General features: G+C 35.4%; 1 protein-coding gene across 3 annotated transcripts in view; it reads right to left on the bottom strand.

Annotated features, from left to right (window-relative positions):
- The window catches only part of GRIA4 (glutamate ionotropic receptor AMPA type subunit 4), a 522,548-nt gene that overhangs the window by 169,370 nt on the left and 331,549 nt on the right, over positions 1–21,629 (bottom strand). For all 3 annotated transcript variants that reach the window (XM_024768906.1, XM_024768905.1, XM_024768904.1), the window contains one exon: positions 5,650–5,834. In XM_024768906.1, the coding sequence (XP_024624674.1) occupies positions 5,650–5,834 (185 nt within the window). The remainder of the gene's footprint in view (positions 1–5,649; positions 5,835–21,629) is intronic.

Here is a 21,629-nt window from a genome sequence, read left to right as displayed (position 1 = left end):
AGAGAGGGAAGAGAAGAAATCAGGTCAGAACCCTCATCCTTAGCAGGGGACACAGAAAAGGAGGAGGATATCATGGGGTTGGACATTCTCCCTCGACCGTGAGGGGTTCGAAACACATATTGGGCACCCCATACCTGGGGTCTTGCACTAAGACAAGTCCCCTTAGCTGGTTTGTAAACCAGTTGGACTTAACACGAGGCTGTAAGAAATTGACACTTTTGAAGAATGTGCACACACACTTGCTTTTGGGAAAAGGTGCGGGAAGCAGATTGAAAACTCCCTGGGGTTCTGACCAGTTTCCTGTAGCTGCCCCAGAGCACACCCCAGCCCACACTGGCAGCCTGCTCCAGCCCCTCTTGCTCTGCTGAAACTCTCCACTAAGGGTGAAGGCAGATGATGGTGCTGGCTGGGACCTAGACCTGCACCTGAACAGGGTGTACCGAGTGCAGAGGAGGCAGTTTGGGATTGGCCTGGGGCTCTAACTGGCAGGCCAGGGCTGTCACAGTGTGTGCCTGAACCTGCTCCAGGTGTCTGCTCTGATCCCGCTTGATCTTTACTACTGAGATTTTTCCTTTCTTATAATTTCTCACTTCTTGTAGCCTTTTCTTTTCCATTTTAACACTTCTTCTTGTAGAGTCGGTTTAGTATTATAACAAACTCACGGGTCACATGATATTCAACAGTGAAAAGCTGAAAGCTTTACCTCTAAAATCAGGAACAGGACAAGGATGCCCAGCCTTGTCACTTCTATTTTCATAGTATTGGAAGTCCTACCCACAGAAATAAGATGAGAAAAAGTAATAAAAGGCATCCACATTGGAAGGGAAGAAGTAAAACTGTCACTACTTGCAGATGACATATTACTATATATAGAAAACCCTAAAATTTCCACTAAAAAACCATTAGAACTAATAAAACAATTTAATAAAGTTGCAGGATACAAGATTTATATACAGAAATCTGTTGCTATTCTATACACTAATAATGAACTATGCGAAAGAGAAAGCAAGAAAACAATCCCATTTACAATTGCATCAAGGAGGTTAAAGACCTATACTTTGAAAAATATAAGACATTGATGAAGGGAATTTGAAGCTGACCCAAAGACTTGAAAGGTATCCCATGTTTATGAACTGTAAGAATTAACATTTAAAAAATGTCCATACTACCCAAAGCAATGTACAGATTTAATGCAATCCCTATCAAAATACAAGGACATTTTTCACAGAACTAGAATAAATTATCCAAAAATTTATATGGAACCACAAAAGACCCTGAACAGCCAAAGCAAGATTGAGAAAAAAAGAATAAAGCTGAAGGTATTACACTCCCTGACAACAGACTATACTACAAAGCTACAGTCATCAAAACAGCATGGTACTGGCACCAAAAAGACACATATATCAGTGGAACAGAATAGAGAGCCTAGAAATAAACCCATGAACCTATGGTCAATTAATCTACAATAAAGAGGCAAGAATATACAATGGAGAAAAGACAGTCTCTTCAATAAGTGGTTCTGGGAAAACTGGACAGTTACACGTAAAAGAATGAAATTAGAATATTTTGTCAGACCATATACAAAAAAAACACTCAAAATGGATGAAAGACCTAAATGTAAGACTGGAAACCATAAAACTCCTAGAAGAAAACATATGCAGAACACATTATTTGACATAAGTCATAGCAATATATTTTGGATCATTCTCTTCAAGCAAAGGAAACAAAAGCAAAGGTAAACAAATGGGACTTAATTAAACTTAAAAGCTTCTGCACAGCAAAGGAAACCACTGACAAATAGAAAGACAACTTAGTTAATGAGAAAAATTACTTACAAATGATATGACTGATAAGGGATTAATATCCAAAATATATAAACAGTCCACACAAGATCAAAAAAACAAACAACCTGATTAAAAAATGGGCAGAAGACCTGAACAGGTATTTTTCCAAAAAAGATAGAGATGGTCAAAAGGCACAAGAAAAGATGGTCAACATCACTATTTGTTAGAGAAATGCAAATCAAAACCACAATAAGGTAGCACTTCACACTTGTCAGAATGGTTATCATCGTCAAAAGCCCACAAATAACAAATGCTGGCAAGAATATGGAGAAAAAGGAACCCTAGTACACTTTTGGTGGGAATGTAAACTGGTGCAGCCACTATGCAAAATAGTATGGAAGTTTTTAAAAAAATTAAACAATAGAACTACCATATGATTTAGGAATTCCACTCCTGGATATATATCTGAAGAAAATAAAAACACTAATTCAGAAAGATACATGCACCCCAATGTTCACAGCCACATTATTTACAATAGCTAAAACATGGAAGTAAAGTGTCCATTGACAGGTGAATGGATAAAGAAGATGTGATATACACACACACACACACACACACACACACACACACACACGTATATATATATCATGAAATATTACTCAGCCATAAAGAAATAAAATTTTGCCATTTGTAACAACATGGATGGACCTGGAGAGTATTATGCTTAGTGAAATAAGTCAGGCAGAGAAAGACAAATACTGTTTGTTATCACTTATACGTGGAATTTAAAAAATAAATAAGTAATTAACATAAGAAAACAGAAGCAGTCTCACAGATGTAGAGCACTAACTAGTGGTTACCAGCAGGAAGAGGCAACAGGGGAGGGAGAAGACAGGAGTAGGGGATTAAGAGGTACAATATACTATGTACTGTACTATGTACAGTACAGGGAATATTGCCAAAACTTTATAACAACTCTAAATGGAATATAATCTATGAAAATATTGATTCACTATGTTGTACACCTGAAAATCATCTATACTTTAATTGAAAAAAAATTAGAGACATTTTTCTGATCAAGATTACTTAGCTTTTTAAAAAATGCTTTGTTTGAGTCTCTGAAATTGTTTTCTATTGTTATTTCATTTTATTAAGGAGGATATTGAAACACAGAGTTATTGAAGTAAATGTACAAGTTCCTGACAAAGTTTGGACTAGCTCTTGTATTTAGATGAGTCAAGAAACATTAAAAGTGATTTTGCTTAGAGCTACAGGAATTAAAATATAGACAGTTAAAAAATGTTCAGAATAGGAAACAGTTTTTCTTGGGGAGAAATTTTATAGGACAATTAAGAACACAATATATTCTTACAGTAGAGTAGACTTTGTTACAATTTATGATATTTATATTTGAGCCCCATTTTAAAGAGACAGAAGTCTATTAATAGTCTCATTATTACTATGCAGTCATGATAAAAAAAACTTTTAGCATTCTGAAGAAATTAAAATAGAAATGGTAATGGCAAACACTCAAGTTTTCTAAGCTCTGGGGATCTAATGTACAGCATGGTGACTATAGTTAACAGTACTGTATTGTACACTTAGAACTTGCTAAGAGAGTAGACCTTAAATGTTCCCACCCCTAAGAAGAAATGGTAATTATGTGACGTGATGGAGGTGTTAGCTAGCCCTACTGTGGTAATCATTTCACAATATATTTGTGTATCAAATTATAATGTTGTATTCCTTAAACTTACACCATGTTACATATTAATCATATCTCAATAAAGCTGGAAAAAATAAAAAAATAATTTATTTGAAATCATAACAAAAGTGAGATGCTTGGTTCCCTTAGTGAGAGCTTATTTAAGGCTTATTTATTCAACAAGTTTATCCATAGCACCTGGGTGTGCTGATTTTCTTCTTCAAAACCTGCTAAGCCTCTGAAATGGGTCAATATGCTTTAGGCACTCAATTGCCTTCTCCAGCTGTGGTCTTTTAAGCACAAGTCTTTTAGCAACTAGAGGGTCTTTCTGAGCCTTACCCACTGACAGGAAGATATTAGAATTGACTGTTCTGTGGGATTCATGAAGAGTTATTTACAAAGCTTCAGTTGTTCATGTCAAACAACTCAAACTCTCAACATAGGGGTAGAGTGGGAGGGAGCGAGAATGGGAGTTTGAGCTGAAGTGACCAGGTTTTACTTAAGAAAGTAGGAGAGTTTTTTCTTGGATTCCATAAATGCACACTAAGAGTTTCACATACCTCGTATAATCACAACCTTAATGACTTCTTGGACTCGCTGAGGAATAAACCTGAGTGATATACAGGTTAAGATTAACATTTTCTAATAGAATAATAACACAATTCATCAATCAAATGTTTTTTTTTTTTTTTTTGCTTTTATAAAAGTGTAACAGGAGGAGAGTACTCTTTCATTTTTCCTTACAGTATAGTCTGGCTTCATGAGAACTTTAAAAGAAATACTACATGCTTTTTTTTTTTTAAATAATCTTATTTATTCTCTCCTTGTTTATTTCTTTTTTTTTTAATTTTATTTATTTATGGCTGTGTTGGGTCTTCGTTTCTGTGCGAGGGCTTTCTCTAGTTGCGGCAAGTGGGGGCCGCTCTTCATCGCGGTGCACGGGCCTCTCACTATCGCAGTCTGTCTTGTTGCGGAGCACAGGCTCCAGACGCGCAGGCTCAGTAATTGTGGCTCACGGGCCCAGTTGCTCCGTGGCATGTGGGATCTTCCCAGACCAGGGCTCAAACCCGTGTCCCCTCCATTGACAGGCAGATTCTCAACCACTGCGCCACCAGGGAAGCCCACTACATGCTTTTTTACTTTTAACACTTACAAATGCTAATTATAGTTGAAGAAGGAAACTTATGGCATCTAGTTCAGCGTCCCTGGATATTAAGGAGAAATCTCTGAAACATATCTTGGCTTTGATATGTATAGTTGAGTACTTAACTTGTTCTCATAAATAAACCTCCAAATTGGTAAGTTGTTACTATGAATCAAATCATATTGTTATGCAAATAAACTGTATGTAGCAAACTAACCAATAAAACATGCTACATTATTGTCTAGCTAACCTAACATATTGTAAATAAATATGAGCAAACATTTATAAAACCACTAGATGGCATTCATTCACTGCAATTTTGGCCAAATACAGCCTTTAAAGCTTTATCATGATATGCAGGATTAGGGGCAAGGCAAGTGTTATCCATTATTTGATGATATTTTTCTTTCATATAACACACTGACAAAGTTCAATTTTATCTTTTCCTGTATGCTTCAAATCAAATCAACAGATACTTACTGAAAGCTTTATTAAATGATTCTTTCTTGTGAGGAGATTTGAAAGCCATCTTCACTGTGGTGGTAATGTATTTACTTACAACATCTAGAAGAAAATATGCTATATGTACTGTGCCACTTAATTTTCTTTTATTTCATTGCTTTATTAATTCATGTTGATATTTCTCACAGAGCTATTTCTCTAAAGGTTATAAAAAGTACAGAGTCACATTTTCTAATATTTTAGATGGAATTAATCTTCAATCTTAATGCTTATGAAAATAGGAGGTCAAGAGCTCTTGAGTCACAAAAAGTCCTTTCTATTGTATGTCTTTAAAATGTGTGAGGAAAAGTACTTCTAACTTCATTGAGAACCACAATGACCTTTGGTGATAAAAGATTATGATTTAGTCTTGTAGATAAATAAATCATGGAATGAAAACTCCCAAACTCCACACTTCAGGCTAAACTGTTGGAAGAAGATATTGATGGGCCAAAAAAAGTCAACTATTTTTGTAGAAGGTCTAGGTTAATAATAACATGAAGTCCAGTACTTACTTGTTCTAATATGTTTTGAAGCCTCTCTATCTCACAGTCTATTACAAATTTCTTCTCTTGTCTTCTATCAAGCTCTTCTAGAAGTTGCCTATAGCTGACATCATTAAAATTTTCCACACATATAGCGCTGACATGCCAACCATTTTGTCCTGCTTTTTCCATGATAGCTTGAAGTATCGAGTATCCTAGTGGGGAAAAAAATCCAGAGGGGTTACTAAAAACATGCCCTTAAATAACATGCAGGCACTGAGTCTACATCAGTATTTTTATATTCCAAAATATACAATGAATTATTAGAAATTTAAAAACATGAGTGGTTATTTCTGAATCAGTTAATTTTACTTTCTTTACTTAATGCAAAAACATTCCTTAAAAATATTGCTTGAATGAAGTAGCAACATCATACCTTGAGTAAGCTCTCAAAATCCCTCTACCAAAGACTATTACATTGCTTTGGATATATTTTTGATGAGATAAACCAAAAACAAAATCTAGTACCACCTGTAGTCAAGAACAATTTTATAAACTTTTTGCTAATTTTACTCACTAGACAGAATTAATTTTGAACAGCTGTATTGATTTTCCCCTTGAGCAAAGTAGTAACAACATTTTTGGGTTCAACTGTGTCATAAAATAAACATTGCAACACTATTTATTGAGGACCCATTATTGTAAATGGAGGAGGCATTATTTAACTCTTCCTGTCTTGGTAAGGGAATGATGTGGATTGGGGGTGAACTGAATGAAAAACTAGGTGATGCAATGGGCACTCAAACTCATAATCTAGTAGAGGAAACAGACATTCAAATAAACAAATGAAACTTAGTTTAAAACTATGTAATGATAGTCGTACTCAAGGGAAAGTGTTGGCCCAAGGGAAAGTTTGGTAAAATCTGCCTTAATGGGACCAGGAAACTGCCATGAGGAGAAACAACTTGAACTGGGTCTTGAAGGTTTAAAAGGTGCCTTTAAGATTGCTGAAAAAGGAGCATTTATTAGCGGAAGACAGACTTCCAGAGGGAATGGAATGGTCTTTACCCTGTTCTTCATTCAGATCTCTCTGCATGTGGAAGGGAAGTCATGGGTCTTAATATCTGGGTTAAAGATGAAGGGGCAAACTCATGAACCCAGCACTTAGAATATTTCTTCATGACAACATTGTCTTGAAATCTTGCATTTCTGAGCTCTCAGTTTTGAGTTGGAATGTGAAAAAAAGGAAAAAAGATTCTTTGAATCTATGTATAACATTTAAACGAAGGTTGTTTTGGATCAGAGCCTGTTATTTTTTCCCCTTGTGGCTTAGCATAAAAAATATGCTAGTCCTCTTTAAGAAGGTCTAACACTTATTTGAGCTCATTCTATGGCAGCAGCTGCCTATAGTTTCTCCCTCCCTTGGTCCCTGGACTTAGAGTGGAGAGCTGGGTGGATTAAACGTGAAGACTTAAAATGAATGCAAAGCATTTGCTAGATAAGAGCACCCTTTACTCAGTTTTCTGTTTGGTATGTGAGTCTCTCAGATTCAAGGATTTTTATTTTTAGGTATGTTTTCTACAAGTCAGAGTTTCAAACATTACGGATGTTCATTTAATATCAACAGATGGAACTGATGATGAGGTCATATTTGAAATATAAATTACCTGATATCCTGCCAAATGAAATACTGTGGCAGTCAGGATTAATTTTTATCAAAATGAAAACAATTCCCTAAAGAGGAAGAAAGAGGGCATGTTAATTACTATATAATTATTCTAGTATATCTATTGCTTTGTTTAGTCTTTCCTTTTGTAATGTATGCCTGTAATTATCTCTTCAAATCTTACGTAGATTCCCCCTATCCCTGCCCCAAATTCAGTACTCTTTCCCTTGTTTCCTATTATATGCATATGTAACATGATGGTCTGCATCCTATCTTAATGAAATCAAGCAGGACTCTGAGGGTCCTCCTGGGTTCAAAAGTCCCTCAGTGTCCCCTGTTTCTTGTTTTTAGAGAAAGGCTTTAGTCTTCTAGGCCTTCCTTGAGTTCCAAAGAGCATCAGTTACTAATTAGGGAAGTGAGGGAACACAGAAACAAAGGTGAAGCAAACTCGAATGGTCTTGGAGAAAACACAAAGCCCAAAAGGTCTTAACAGAAAAAAACATCAGGGGCCAACTGGGAAATGAAATTCTTGACCATCACATAATGCTCTAAGTAAATAATAAAATGTCTCAACTATTGTTTTTGCTCTCTCCTAGAAAGAAGTTAAAGGATCACAAGACCATGATTTACTAATTTGCTTTGTAGGAACAATCAATCAAAATCACCAATGACACATCAAATCATAAGACGGTGGCAGGAAGTCTGCAACTGAGATCTATGGGAAGCTGAAATTACAAGGCCCCCTCCCCTTTTACCCTTTTTGCTTTTAAAACCCTTGCACCCTGGCCAACCAGCAAGATGGATCTGAGACAAACCTACATCTCCCATCTTCTCTGGAGAGCAGCACCCTCTAGATCAGTAAACCTTTCTCTGATCCAAACTCCGACATTTTTGTTTGTTTGGCTTCACTATGCATCTAGCACACAAACTTGGGTTAAACAACATTAATGCACACTGTACACGTTCATGCCTCATTTATCCTGTTACTGGGATTTGCTCTCTGATAGTGAATTAATGTTCTTTCATTCATTTTTGATACCTATGAACATGCTCTTTTTAAAAATACCAATTGACATCTTATTTTCCCTTTTCTCCTTTTATTTACTATAGTACCAAAATAATTAAAAAAAACTTTTTGTTTGATTTTCTTGCATGTTGTAAAAATAATAACTATGTCCACACACATCATCCGTGTGACCAATTCACAGCTTGGCACAGTTCTTTAGATACTGCCTTTGTTTGTTATCATCATGTCATGTGGATATGTCAGTGCTAGGCTGTTATTTTCCTGCCTACAGGAATTTTACAGAATATAGAGCCACACATCTTCTGATGAAATTTATATACGTTCTCAGTTGCATAACAGATATTGAAAGATTCACACTAATAAAACAAAATTATAATTCAAATTCAACATTTTGTTATCTGAGTTTTCAGATTTAGAAGTGACACTAGAATTGAAATAAAACAAAACCCTAGGACACAATCTTTGTTAAATGGCAAAGAAAGTTGGCTGCCTAAAAAGAAACATTAATCATAGTCAGAAATAAATGGCATCTTTTAAATGCAAAGGACACACAGTTATAGTTTCAGAGCCCAGGTGAAAATTTGAGTTCTTTTCAAGCTGTGTTTGATTTTAATATCCTATCTTATTCATTGCAACTCAGATGTACCTGTCTTATTTATTTGCCAAGATAGTTGGGAATATATTGTAATTCAGAGAAAATACTGCTGTTGAATCTATGATTGTGTAACTTACCTGTTATATAAACTAGAAAATCACAAGTCAAGTCATATTAATTCTACAACTGCCTACGATTTGTATCTCCTAGTTCTTAGAAAATCTGTAGTGCAATATTGTTGGTCAGAAAATGAATACTACAGTTTTAGGTGAATATCACAAGAGTAATGAGGAGTTCACTGCGGTAAAGAATTTTTAAGTCTTGCTTTTATTTAAAAGCTGTCTAACACTTTAATCTAATATAATTTATTGAAAACTAAGACATCCGAGATTCTTTAAGATATGCCAGGATAAACAAAGTTATGATTCTTGTCTTGACAAGGATCTAGCAAAACCGATATTTAAGTAACTATTATGCAAATTACACTGTATTGTGTAAGTAACTTCAAAGGACCCAAAATAATTTTATTAGAATAGTAGTGAAAATGTATGATGGAGAAGATCACATTGTTGGATTAAAATAAATGATTAAAGGCTTTTTCATGGTTATTAAAGAACACTATCAGTTAGACATACAAATATTTTTAAAATGTTATATTATGTAATATTACTAATTATGCTAAATAGAATCATAGTGATTTAAGCAGTCTTGAGCTACTGTATCCTTACACATCAACACTTTTTATATCACCCATGAATAATGACCTATTTTGGGTGAGTAGTACCATCCAGATATTCAGCTGCTAGCAACACAAACTGGGCTTGTTTATCTGATGTTCTCTTTTGAAAGAGTTATTTGATTCAACTATCTGCACATGGAGGGGCAGGAGGAGAGTCAGGAAATATCTATGTCAGAGTGGATATAATTTCAAAAAGGAGAGAGTTATCTGTATGCTATTAAAAACCTTTCTCTTTGATAAGGATAGAAAAGTGCTTTTTAATTAGAAGGTCACTGGTGCACACAACAGGAGTAGCATCAATGGAATGCTGAATATAGGAGTCATATTTCAGAGAAGTAAGAAATTGAGGAGAAAATGAGAAGTGAAAATGTAGAAATTAGGGAGGAATACATCAGAATAATTAATTTAATGAGATGAAGGATATGCCTATATGAGATAGAGAAATATTGAGGCCATGGGAGCTCATTTGGGAAGGAGAGGACTGGGTCTGTCCCATGTGGCATCGTTGAGCTTAAAAAGAAGTGACAAAGGGATATAGCAGCAGTTTGTACTTACTCAAATTAAAGCCTCTTTCATTAATTTTATAGATTGCTATGCAGGTACCCACTACTACTCAATTTCTCTGATCTGGCATAATTACTGGCATCCAAAGCTAGTATATTCCAAGAGAAAGGTGTGTATGTCTGAAAGTCTACTTTATACTATATTTTAATCTCAGTCATAGAGAAGAATACGATTCTGTAATCCTCACGGCATTTAACGCCATCATAATGGCACTACAGAGCCGATTTAGTAACCATTTGGTTTGGACTCTTTCCAAAGCAGCTTAGGTACTGAAATAACATGTTCAAAGGCTACAGTCTGAACTCTAAGATCTCAGAACACAGAAGGAGTAACTAACATTGTAGCTTGGTTAAAATTATCTGCAGCTGTGACTATAGCATTTATTTATGCCATAGTTCAAGAAGGGCATAGTGAAAATAAGCAAAGATCTGCCAACTTACACAGTTTGAAGCCATACATATAAACCTGAGGTAAGATGGAATGTCTTTGAGTTTTCCCTTTTCTACAAAAAATCAAGAGTAAAAATAGAAAATCCTTCTTCAAAGATGGTTATTTTGGGTCTTAGATTTTCCCTAAGTCCTCTTGTATTTTCTGACAATAACATTTATTGTCTCTTGACCACTACATTGTAGTGTCCATATTTAATTCAGATATCATACAGGGGAATTTGATACTTTAAAACTTTAAAGTTTTCTGTCAGTTGCAACTGAACCTAATCCTTATTTATACAGGCATATAGCAAATATTTTAAACTATTTGCCACAGGTTCAAGGCACTAAACTCCTCCTCCCAGGCGTGCGTTATTTTCTTATTTCTCTTGGGCTTTTCTAGAACTAGACCACTGGAGAATTTTATTTCACTTGTTTACATGGCAACTAGACTAATCTTTGTCTAGTTTGTTTCTGTCTGGAAAGTCTATGGTACTTCCTTGAATGAAGCTTTCAATGTTTTCCTATTCTTTTATGTTACATACCAAAATCTGGTCATACTTGTCTCCTCCCTCTCTTTCTAGTCTCATTTTGTACCATTATTCTTCTTGCTTTCTAACCTCTAGCAGCATTGTCTTTCTCAGATGTTTTAAAAGGTAGCATGCATCTCCACCTCATTGTCTTTACACATGCTAGTGTTCCCTTTAAAAGACTATTTCCTTCCATTTTTGCCTTCTATTCATTTTTCAGACCTCACCTTAGACATCACTTACCTTCTAACTAGATCATTTACCCCTCATATAATCTCTTGTAGCTTTCTGTACATTTCTTTCAGAGATTTTTTTACCAGTTTCTAACTATATATTTTGAATGATGATCTGATTAGTGTCTTCCCTCTCCTCCCCCCACTCCCATACTGTAGGCTCCATGAAAGTAGTGAGTATTTCTGTGCTCAGTATTTAGTCTAGTGGTTCTCAGTAGATGCTCAGCAAAGTTGTCTGAACACAGAAATAAATTAATGGGAATTTCATAGAGAGGAATCAGGATGTCAAGAGGATCAGAAGAAGCATGGCAGGTCACATTCAGGAACTTCAAATGCTTCAGATTATGTTGTGTGTTTGGAAGAACAAGGAGGGTGTGGAAAATTGGTGTGGACTGTGGGAAGAGCTTCAAAGACTGGAGAGGTAACAAGAAAGGGACACCTCATAAGGGCCTTCTCTACCATATTATAAAATTTGGCCTTTACTCCTCAGGGACTTTAAGAAGAGACTGACAGAACTGCATGTGTTTTAGAGGGATTGTTTAGCTAAGGTGTGAAGGATACAATGGATGAAGGTAACACAAAAAACAGGAAAACCAGTTGGGAGGCCATATTGAAGTAATCCAGGTGAGAGATAATAAGGAAGGAGAGTAATTTCTAGATTAAAGTGGCGGAATAAATCAACTTGGTTATTGTTGAAACATAAGGAATAAGGAGAAGGAAGATTTGAGCATAATGACAATCTGTTCTTCTGGTGTTCATTTTACTTGTTTTCAGAAGAAACTCTTAGGTCTTTTTGATCTCCTGAAGAAGCGAATATTTTTCTATTTGGATTTCAGATGTCAAGTAACTTCTAATGATATGGTCTTTGCAGTCACCTCTCTCATCACCCAAAGCAGTATGCTAAATTCTGAGACAGGTTTGAGAAACCCACTTTTCTCTCTTGCTATAAACATCAATTTTTCAAGAGACCATCTCTGTAGATTTTGAATATTCCCTAAGAATAATTGGATATTTTTTCAAGCTTGTCTCTAGCATTTTTTAATCTCCTCAGTACTATGGATATTTATCAATATCTTTTTATAATATAAGGGAATCTCTTTTTATGCAAGAAAAGCATTCTTGAAAAATTTGTGTAATTTTAAAGCCAAATGACTGAAGACCAATTTCCTAAAGAAATAGATATCTAGCATAATTTATATAGTTACTATTTTGCTCATCAATTGAGATTTTATCTACTTTTTATAGTATACTACATAAAATTCACAATTCTAATTTTACCTAGTTTTTAATATCACAATATATAAAGTTCACAATTCAAACTTGCATAAAATACAACCATTATATCTTCGTAAGGAGATTAAAATATAGATTTATGAATTAACAGTCACTCAAATAATGTTTGTCTCATATTAAACACTTAAAGTACTTAAGACCTAATTTTCTTTCTTTTTTTTTTTTAACATCTTTATTGGGGTATAATTGCTTTACAGTGGTGTGTTAGTTTCTGCTTTATAACAAAGTGAATCAGTTATACATATACATATGTTCCCATATGTCTTCCCTCTTGTGTCTCCTTCCCTCCCACCCTCCCTATCCCATCCCTCCATGCTGTCATGAAGCACCGAGCCAATATCCCTGTGCCATGCGGCTGCTTCCCACTAGCTATCTACCTTACGTTTGTTAGTGTGTATATGTCCATGACTCTCTCTCGCCCTGTCACAGCTCACCCTTCCCCCTCCCCATATCCTCAAGTCCGTTCTCCAGTAGGTCTGTGTCTTTATTCCTGTCTTACCCCTAGGTTCTTCATTACAATTTTTTTTCTTTTATTTCCATTATTCTAGGAGGTGGGTCAGAAAGGATCTTGCTGTGATTTATGTCATAGAGTGTTCTGCCTATGTTTTCCTCTAGGAGTTTGATAGTTTCTGGCCTTACATTAAGACCTAATTTTCATATTAAAGTTATATACCAACACTTTGGGAAAGCAAAGTGTTGAATTGAGAGGAGGAATAACGCCCCTCAGAGAGAACTTCACTGCAGAGAGAATGACCTGTACTATGACTTGGTCCTTAGAGGACAGGGAGGGTTTAATCGGTGGAGATGGTGAAGAGGAAGGAGTTACTGCAGCATAAGGCAAAGACAGAGAGGTGGAAGCTTAAAGAATACTTAATAGGGGCTTCCCTGGTGGCGCAGTGGTTGAGAGTCCACCTGCCGATGTAGGGGACACGGGTTCGTGCCCCAGTCTGAGAAGATTCCACATGCTGCGGAGTGGCTGGGCCCATGAGCCATGGCTGCTGAACCTGCGCATCCGGAGCCTGTGCTCAGCAATGAGAGAGGCCACAACAGTGAGAGACCCATGTACCACAAAAAACAAAACAAAATAAACAAACAAAAAAAAAAGAATACTTAATAAATTATTAACAATTAATAGACTAGTTTTCTGGAGTAGTAGATTCATAAACTATATTATGCTTTATTATCATTTTACAATACAGTTGAATCACCTAAGAGCCCTGTGAAGTAGGTATTATTATCCCCGCCATATAAGTGAAGATATAGACATAAAGATAGATTATGTGATTTATGTCAAATCATTACCCTAATAAGTGGCAGAGCCACAGTTTGAACTCAGGCCTTCCATTTTTAATTCTAGGGACTTTTCCACCACACTTTAGTGAACAGGGAAAGCAGGAGATAAAACTAGAAAGGAAGGTTGAGGCTGTGTTGTGAAGGCTTTTAATAACAGTCATCATCAACTCTTCTTGTTCACAAACACATCTCATATTTTAGCATATTCTGTCAGTGCTACCTTTAAAATATATCAAGAATCTGACCATTTCTCCCTATAGCCACTGCCAACATCTAGGTCCAAGCCACATTGCCTCTTGTCTGGATTATTACAATTATCTCCTTACAAGTCTCCTTGCTCGGCCTTTGCGTCCTTCAGACTAGTCACAGCAAGCAAGTCAGATCATATCACTCACAGCCCAAAGCTTCTCACTGATTCTTTACAGTAGCCTGCATAGCCCCACATCTCTGACCTCATTTACTCTCGTTCTCAGAAGTCAATAGCAAACTTGCCTTTTTGCAGTTGCAATAACCGGACAGGTGATACTCTAACTCAGGCTTTTGCCCTCGTGTGCTCTCTCCAATGTGGGTCTGCAAGGATTATCCTTTCATTTCCTCTAGGTCTTTACCCAAAAGCTTTCTTTTCAGTGGGCCAAACTTTTGTCCTGAGATTTCCTATTGCCCTTTTTTGCTTTATTTCTCCCTAACATCACCATCTAACATACTATACATTTTTTTCAGTTAGCCTTGTTTATTGTCTATTTCCCCCACTAGAATATAAGCTCATGAAGGTAGATTTTGTTTTGTTCACAGTGCTAGAAGAGTGCCTGGCAACTAAAAAGTACTCAGTGAAACTTCTGAATAATAAACTACTAAAAGTTAAATTTTACTCCATTGTCAACAGGGAAACTCTGGAGATTTTGGAGCAGCGAGGAGACAAATTTATAAAATTGCTTTCAGGGGCTTCCCTGGTGGCACAGTGGTTGAGAGTCCGCCTGCCGATGCAGGCGACACGGGTTCATGCCCCGGTCTGGGAAGATCCCATATGCCGCTGAGCGGCTGGGCCCGTGAGCTGTGGCTGCTGAGCCTGCGCATCCGGATCCTGTGCTCCGCAACGTGAGAGGCCACAGCAGTGAGAGGTCCGTGTACCTCAAAAAAAAAAATTGCTTTCAATATATTAGAATTTATAGTATTAGAGGAAATGAAGGATACAGTAGAAAGAGAAGAGCGAAAGATAGTCCAAATAGGACGCTACTAAAATTATATAGGTGTAATGGAATAACTCCTCTAATCTAGATAGGTTCTGAAAAAAAATACAGAGAAAGGGGAATGTCAGTTGCTTGCTTTTCTCTAAATTCTATACATTTCCCCTCATTTTGTATTTATCTATGTAAGAGTCAGGAGATTTTTCATTACATCAGGTGGAACTATAAGAAGTTGTCATTCCTGTTAGTCTAAAATATTCAAATTTCGGCAAATGTCTTATGGTTCAATCTAATTTCTGAATCTATAATAAATAATATTCAGTGGAATTAAAGTGATATGAAAATGACTTAGTTTATATAGTTAGACCCTAAAAGAATGTGACAAGTAAACGCAAAAACTCCCAAACTGGGGAGGAGGGAGATCATGAGTGGTATGAGCCAAGAACCCTGCACACCTCAGCAAGTGCTTAGGTTATCCCTGGAAATTGCTCTAAAGTTTTCATGATCAGTCTTCATAGCAACCTTCTTGAATCATTAATAAAGGCTAAAATAAGTCTCAAAAAACGTAGAATTAAAGGAATTGTGAAATCCATTTTAGAAAGGACTATATTCTGACTGATGAAAACAGGCATACTTTTGGTTCATAAAAACAGATCCTCAGCTAACCCTGAAAAGTTGGTTCATTGGATAAGGATGCAGGAGAGTCAATGCTCTACATAGAATTCTGGTTCTTAAAACAGCAATTAACTTATTCATCAATACACTATGTTGAAGTTTGAGGCCAATATATCTCCTTAATTAATCATGAAAACATCACTAGCAACAAAACATACAGAAGTGTTTCACAACATATTAAATATCAGTTTATTAGATTTAAATTCCAAATTGTGTACTATAAATAATATTAATTTGGATCTGGCTTTTACACACAAAGCTAAAACAATTCATTTTTGTTGATTTGAAAGTGATATTTTAAAATGTTACTTTTGTCTTCTCTTTAGAAAAGGAGTAGCAATGCATAATTTTCTGTGATGATTCTGGTGAAAGAATTTGCATACAATTAGTGAGACAATTTCTGTTTCTAGTAGGGACAAGCACAGGATGAAGTAAGTATTCACCATATGATTAACCTAATTTTTATATCCCACTGAGGCTAGCTCAGTTCCAAGAAGTAATTGTAAACTCATGGCAGGGACCATGAGCATGAATACATTTAATTACTCACTATTAAATTTCTTTAGTAGGGAAATGATACTGAGTTTATCATCTAAATAAAGAGAAACTTCTTCAACAGCATGCCAGGTGACAAATGATGGGTTCAGTGGAAGACTCAGTTATGTTCAACTGCAAAAATTTGTTTTTTTCATTTCAACTATATGGTTCTGAGGCAGGTTATTTGAATTTCTCAATTGTCCACTTTTGATTTCCGTGCAATGAAGATGATAATGTAGGATTTTATTAGTTATAATAGTTTGCTCTGTAGCTGTTAATAAAAATCAGCCTCATTCCTTACGGTAGAATGAATGTAGAATGCTGTTGTACATTTGAGGGAAATGCTTTGTGAATTCTTGATAGGTGAGGGAATTCCTCACTACAACTTTGGGAGAATCATAATGTATGACTCAACATCTGACACCATCACAAAAATGAAAACAAAAACTTAACTCTTACTCTTGAATCCATATTTGGTTATTAGCCATTTACTCAGTCACTTTAGTCAGAAACCCAGGAGGTACTCTCAGACTTGGCACTCTTCTCTACCCTTATACCAAGTCAATCCTGATATTTCTTCCTAAATATTATATTTAAGGTCTTTAATAAGCAAATCCCTACTTATTCTTTCATTTTTCATTCAATGAATATTTACTGAGGGTCTACTATATGTCAGGCCATTGCTCTAGAGGTTGCAGGTATAGAAATAATAAAAACAGTAAAAGATGCCTACCTTCATGAAGTTTACACTCCAGTGGGTGAGCCAGACAAACAAATATACAGATACATTTATAGTATAATGACAAGAGATGGTAAATACTTTGAAGAAAAATGAAGGAAGAACAGGAAAGAAATGACTGGAGATGACAGTGGGAAGGGTGCTTATCTTTCCAAACCAATCTTTCTTAAGTATGCATCACTCAAGTAATACTAAAGATTAGTAGTTTGCTGAATAAACCAGGTTCTCTCTTGCCTTAATGCATTGCAATGGCAGTTCCTTGTGCTAAGAGAGTCTATTCTTTATCCTCATTTGGAACTTCTAATCCTACTTTAAGCCTAGCTTTAGCTTTAGGTCATTTTAGACTTCTCTGACCTTCCTATATTGAGTTGTTGTCTTTTTTCTTTATATTTCCCTAGCTATCTGTACAATAATTATACCTCATGTCTCACTGAGTTAATTAAATTTTTTATCAAGTAAGCACTATATGCTACTTTTGAAAGTACTAAGTATACAGTAAGTCACAGTTATTTATCTCAAGGGTTTGGATTACAATAATTGCAATTTCTAGTTTACCTGTCTAGCTCTCTTTAAGTATGAGATGAGTTCTTATTCATTTTTGTTTCTCTAGTTTTTTTTTTTTTTTTTTCACACAAAGGAAAGAATATGGTCAGTATGAGTTATATTGAATTGAATGGCAGGGTAAAAATCCTGCCTTTTTATATAACCCCTCCCTCATTTGATCAAGCATAATAATAATAAAGATAATAATAAAAATAACTAACAATCATTGACTGTCTACACAATCCATAGTAGACTGTAGTAATTGCTTTATGAGCATGGTGATAGTTTTATTGTCTTCAATTTGTATAAAGAAAACTGATGATAGAGAAGTTAAATTCTTGGCCCAAACTACTTAGCTATTGATTGGTAGAGCCTCATTCTGTCTGATATTAAAGCCTGCCTTTTATTCTCCTCTATGATATTGTCTGTAATACAAGAAACACTTTATTTTGTTTGGGTTAATTTTATCCCCTTATTAAGAATTAATTTCTGCCACAGAAATATCCCTGAATGTGAAGCACTCTTAGGTACCATGGATATTTCCAAGGAGTGCTGTGTCCTCTATTCATGCTGGGGATATGCTTGCTGCTTTAATTCCAGGTTCACAGAGAAGTGAAGTACCTTCCCTTCAGTACTGATTCCCCAACAATTTCTGGCAGATCTGATCCAAATGTTACAACCACTGAAAAGATTACAATAACACAAAGTTTCTTCTTTGACAATAGCCTGTGAATGCTGTCCTGTGGTCAAGTTTGGTTAATGATGTCATCCCTGGCACTGCTCAGGACATACCATCAACTGCTTTCTCTCTGTAAGGATATCAAACATTAAATCATAGAATTAGGTAAACTCTGGTGAAAAAGCTTTTGAATTACTATTTAGATCAATCTGTATGCTTGCCCAAGTTCTTCCCTTCTAGAAGGAGTCACAAAACCCTACAGCAATATTTCATAAGTCATACTTGAATCACAGTATGGGATGCCTTTTGCTGACGGAGGGATTAATGTAGGTGACTTATTTGAATAGGTATTAAGATAGTAAAACCAAAAAGTGCTAGTAGTTTTAATTAGAATACGGTTGCCTGAAAATTGTAATGGATTTAGAAACAATTGTATACACTTTTATTATTGTAACAAATTTGAGCCAAGTTTGTATAGTCAGGATGAAAAGTCAGATCAAGCTATTCATTTTTTTCAATCACCTATTTGCAATATGGCAGTAAGTCAGTAAATCAGTGTCTGCTTTGGTTTCTGAATCAACAATCTATAGATTGTCTATGTACCACTGACATCTTGACTGACACTCAAGGTTTTCAAGGTTCATTCTGATGAAACTAATGTCACTATCAAATTAGTTGTGTTAGTGAATTTGATTTTTATTAGTTATTATAAAGCATCTGATGAATTAATTCATAAAGTTGGTACACATTTCTTCATTATGTGCTTTTAAAATGTAAAATTTGAATTATATTATATACTGATTATTTTAAACACCAAGTGTTCCCTCAAGGCTCATAATGTTATTAATGTAATTATAATACTTGGACTTCCCTGGTGGCACAGTGGCTAAGAATCTGCCTGCCAATGCAGGGGACATGGGTTCAATCCCTGGTCCAGGAAGAACCCACATGCCACAAAGCAACTAAGCCCGTTTGCCACAACTACTGAGTCTGAGTGCCACAACTACTGAAGCCCGTGCACTCTAGGGGCCCACATGCTGCAACTACTGAGTGGCATGCTTCAACTACTGAAGACCGTGTGCCTAGAGCCTGTGCTCCACAACAAGAGAAGCCACCACAACGAGAAGCCTGCACACTGCAACAAAGAGTAGCCCCTGCTTGCCACAACTAGAGAATCCCCGCACACAGCAAAGAAGACCCAACACAGCCAAAAAAACAAAAAAAAGAAAAAAAAGAAAAGATAATACTTGAACTCAACTATTGTCTTTGTTCTAAAAAGCTTTTAGTGCTGGGGTTTGTGAAAATATATTATAGTACATTTCTGAAATTATGCCCATTTGCAGATAGATACTTAGAATTAAATGAGTCTATATGCAATATTTCCTCAAATAATGCTGACTTCTTTAAACATGGGTTGCATTTTATGATACCCCCTTGATAATTCTAGCAGTGTTTGTAAATTGCACTATTTCAGTACAATCTGGAAAAAAGTTTTTTTTTTAATCAAATTGAAAAACTCTAGAGTTCAAAAAAGACTTATTTTTTTCTTGGGACTCACCTCTTTGTAGATGTGGGGTGGTCTTGGGTCCAGAAGAGAGTATAAGTTGGATTTCTGAATTTTGTAACAGAATGTTGATTTTTGCCATCTGTATATATTTTACATAAAGTATATAGACTCTCTCTGCAATTGGGAATGCAATTCTGCTCCCCTAGCAAATCTAAAATCTCATTGACTATTTGCAACCCAAAGAGACTTTAGGGATAATGTACTCCAAATTCTTGAACTTGAGGGAATGAAGGCCCCCACCCCCCCAAAAAAAGACTTACCAAGATGTAAGTGCTAGGTATGGTAGACACTAAAACAGAGGTCTCCTGACTTCTAAATTAGTATACTTTCCTGCATATCACTGTCTCATATTCCTGTTACAAAATTCCAGCTCGCAGTTACTATTTGAAGAAAGTGATCTAAAGAATATGCTATTCACCAACGATCTAATTATCAGATATGAATCTTTATATTCTACTTATTTATTTGGACCTCAGCATCAGATATTTTGCAAGGTAATAAAGCATTCTTAATGGCCCCTGTAGAAGAAAGAACCTTGATAAATTCCTTTTATAATGCAAATGAAGAAAGAGTTTGCCTCTCTAAATCAAGATCCGAATCTAGATCCTCCTAATCTAGACCCTTTTGTAAAACAGTATGAATAAAAATTTAGCTAAACATGTCTCCTGTTTTGCTTTGGATGCAAAAAGATAAGACTGAATGCTAAAATCATGGTATATCTTTCTTTGATGAGTATACTTCTATTGTATTATGATGCCATGTTTCAAATATTATTGCACTAAATGCAAAGCAACTATTATTATGCTACCAAATCTAAGCTAATGATCACAAGTGGCCCAGGTAGGGAATGGGAAGGTGTGTTTGTAAATGTTGGAGGCCTGTAGGAAAATAATTTAAAATTATTGAATATGGCTGAGTAGTTACTGAACGCAGCTGAGCGCTATTTTCATATTTAGCAATCATAAAACTTTAAAGAGAGAAGAAAACTCTCATTTTATAAATAAGGGAACTGAGTCTTAGGTAAAGGAGATGCCAGACACCTCTTAAGAAGTCAATGGCAAAACCAGTAGCTGAAGACTAGAGACTATGAAATATTACACATAAAATGAGGATCTAGAAGTCTCTCTTTCTCTCTCCCATTCTTCTCATTCTCTTTCTCCTCTATTTCTTTCTGTTTTTCCCCATCCATCTATCCCTCCTTCCCTTCTTTAGTTATCATTTCATCTTACTACACTTAAGATTATTTACACTAATTACATTTCACTTTACAAAATGATTTACTATACATATAGACATGATATCCAAAATATTTAACAAATCATGTAATACTGGTCATTCAAAATGATCACTGGTGCAGCATGGTCCTGGAGGGAAGAATATCATTTCTATGTACATGCTTTTTTTGTAACCCTCATTTTTCTTTAATAATAGATCATTTGTATCTTTTCAGGTCAAAAACATAGAACTATATCATGATTATTAATGGTAACAGTATGCTATTGCATGGTGTGTCAAATTTTATTTAACATTTTTTCTTATTTAACTTATTTTTTCTTTATTTAACTTTTTTTCTTATTATAAACAACAACATAATTTTTCATTTTAAAATGTAACTCAGATCAAATCTATGTTAATTGATAAATTGGTGAGGAATAAAAACAGGCTAAAATGTTACAAATCATTTTTGTTTTCAATAAATATGTAATTACTAAATTGCA

The sequence above is a fragment of the Neophocaena asiaeorientalis genome, unplaced genomic scaffold, assembly GCF_003031525.2.
Source record: "Neophocaena asiaeorientalis asiaeorientalis breed wild unplaced genomic scaffold, Neophocaena_asiaeorientalis_V1.1 scaffold151, whole genome shotgun sequence".
NCBI lineage: Eukaryota > Metazoa > Chordata > Mammalia > Artiodactyla > Phocoenidae > Neophocaena > Neophocaena asiaeorientalis.
This window is presented reverse-complemented; position numbering and strand designations above follow the sequence as displayed.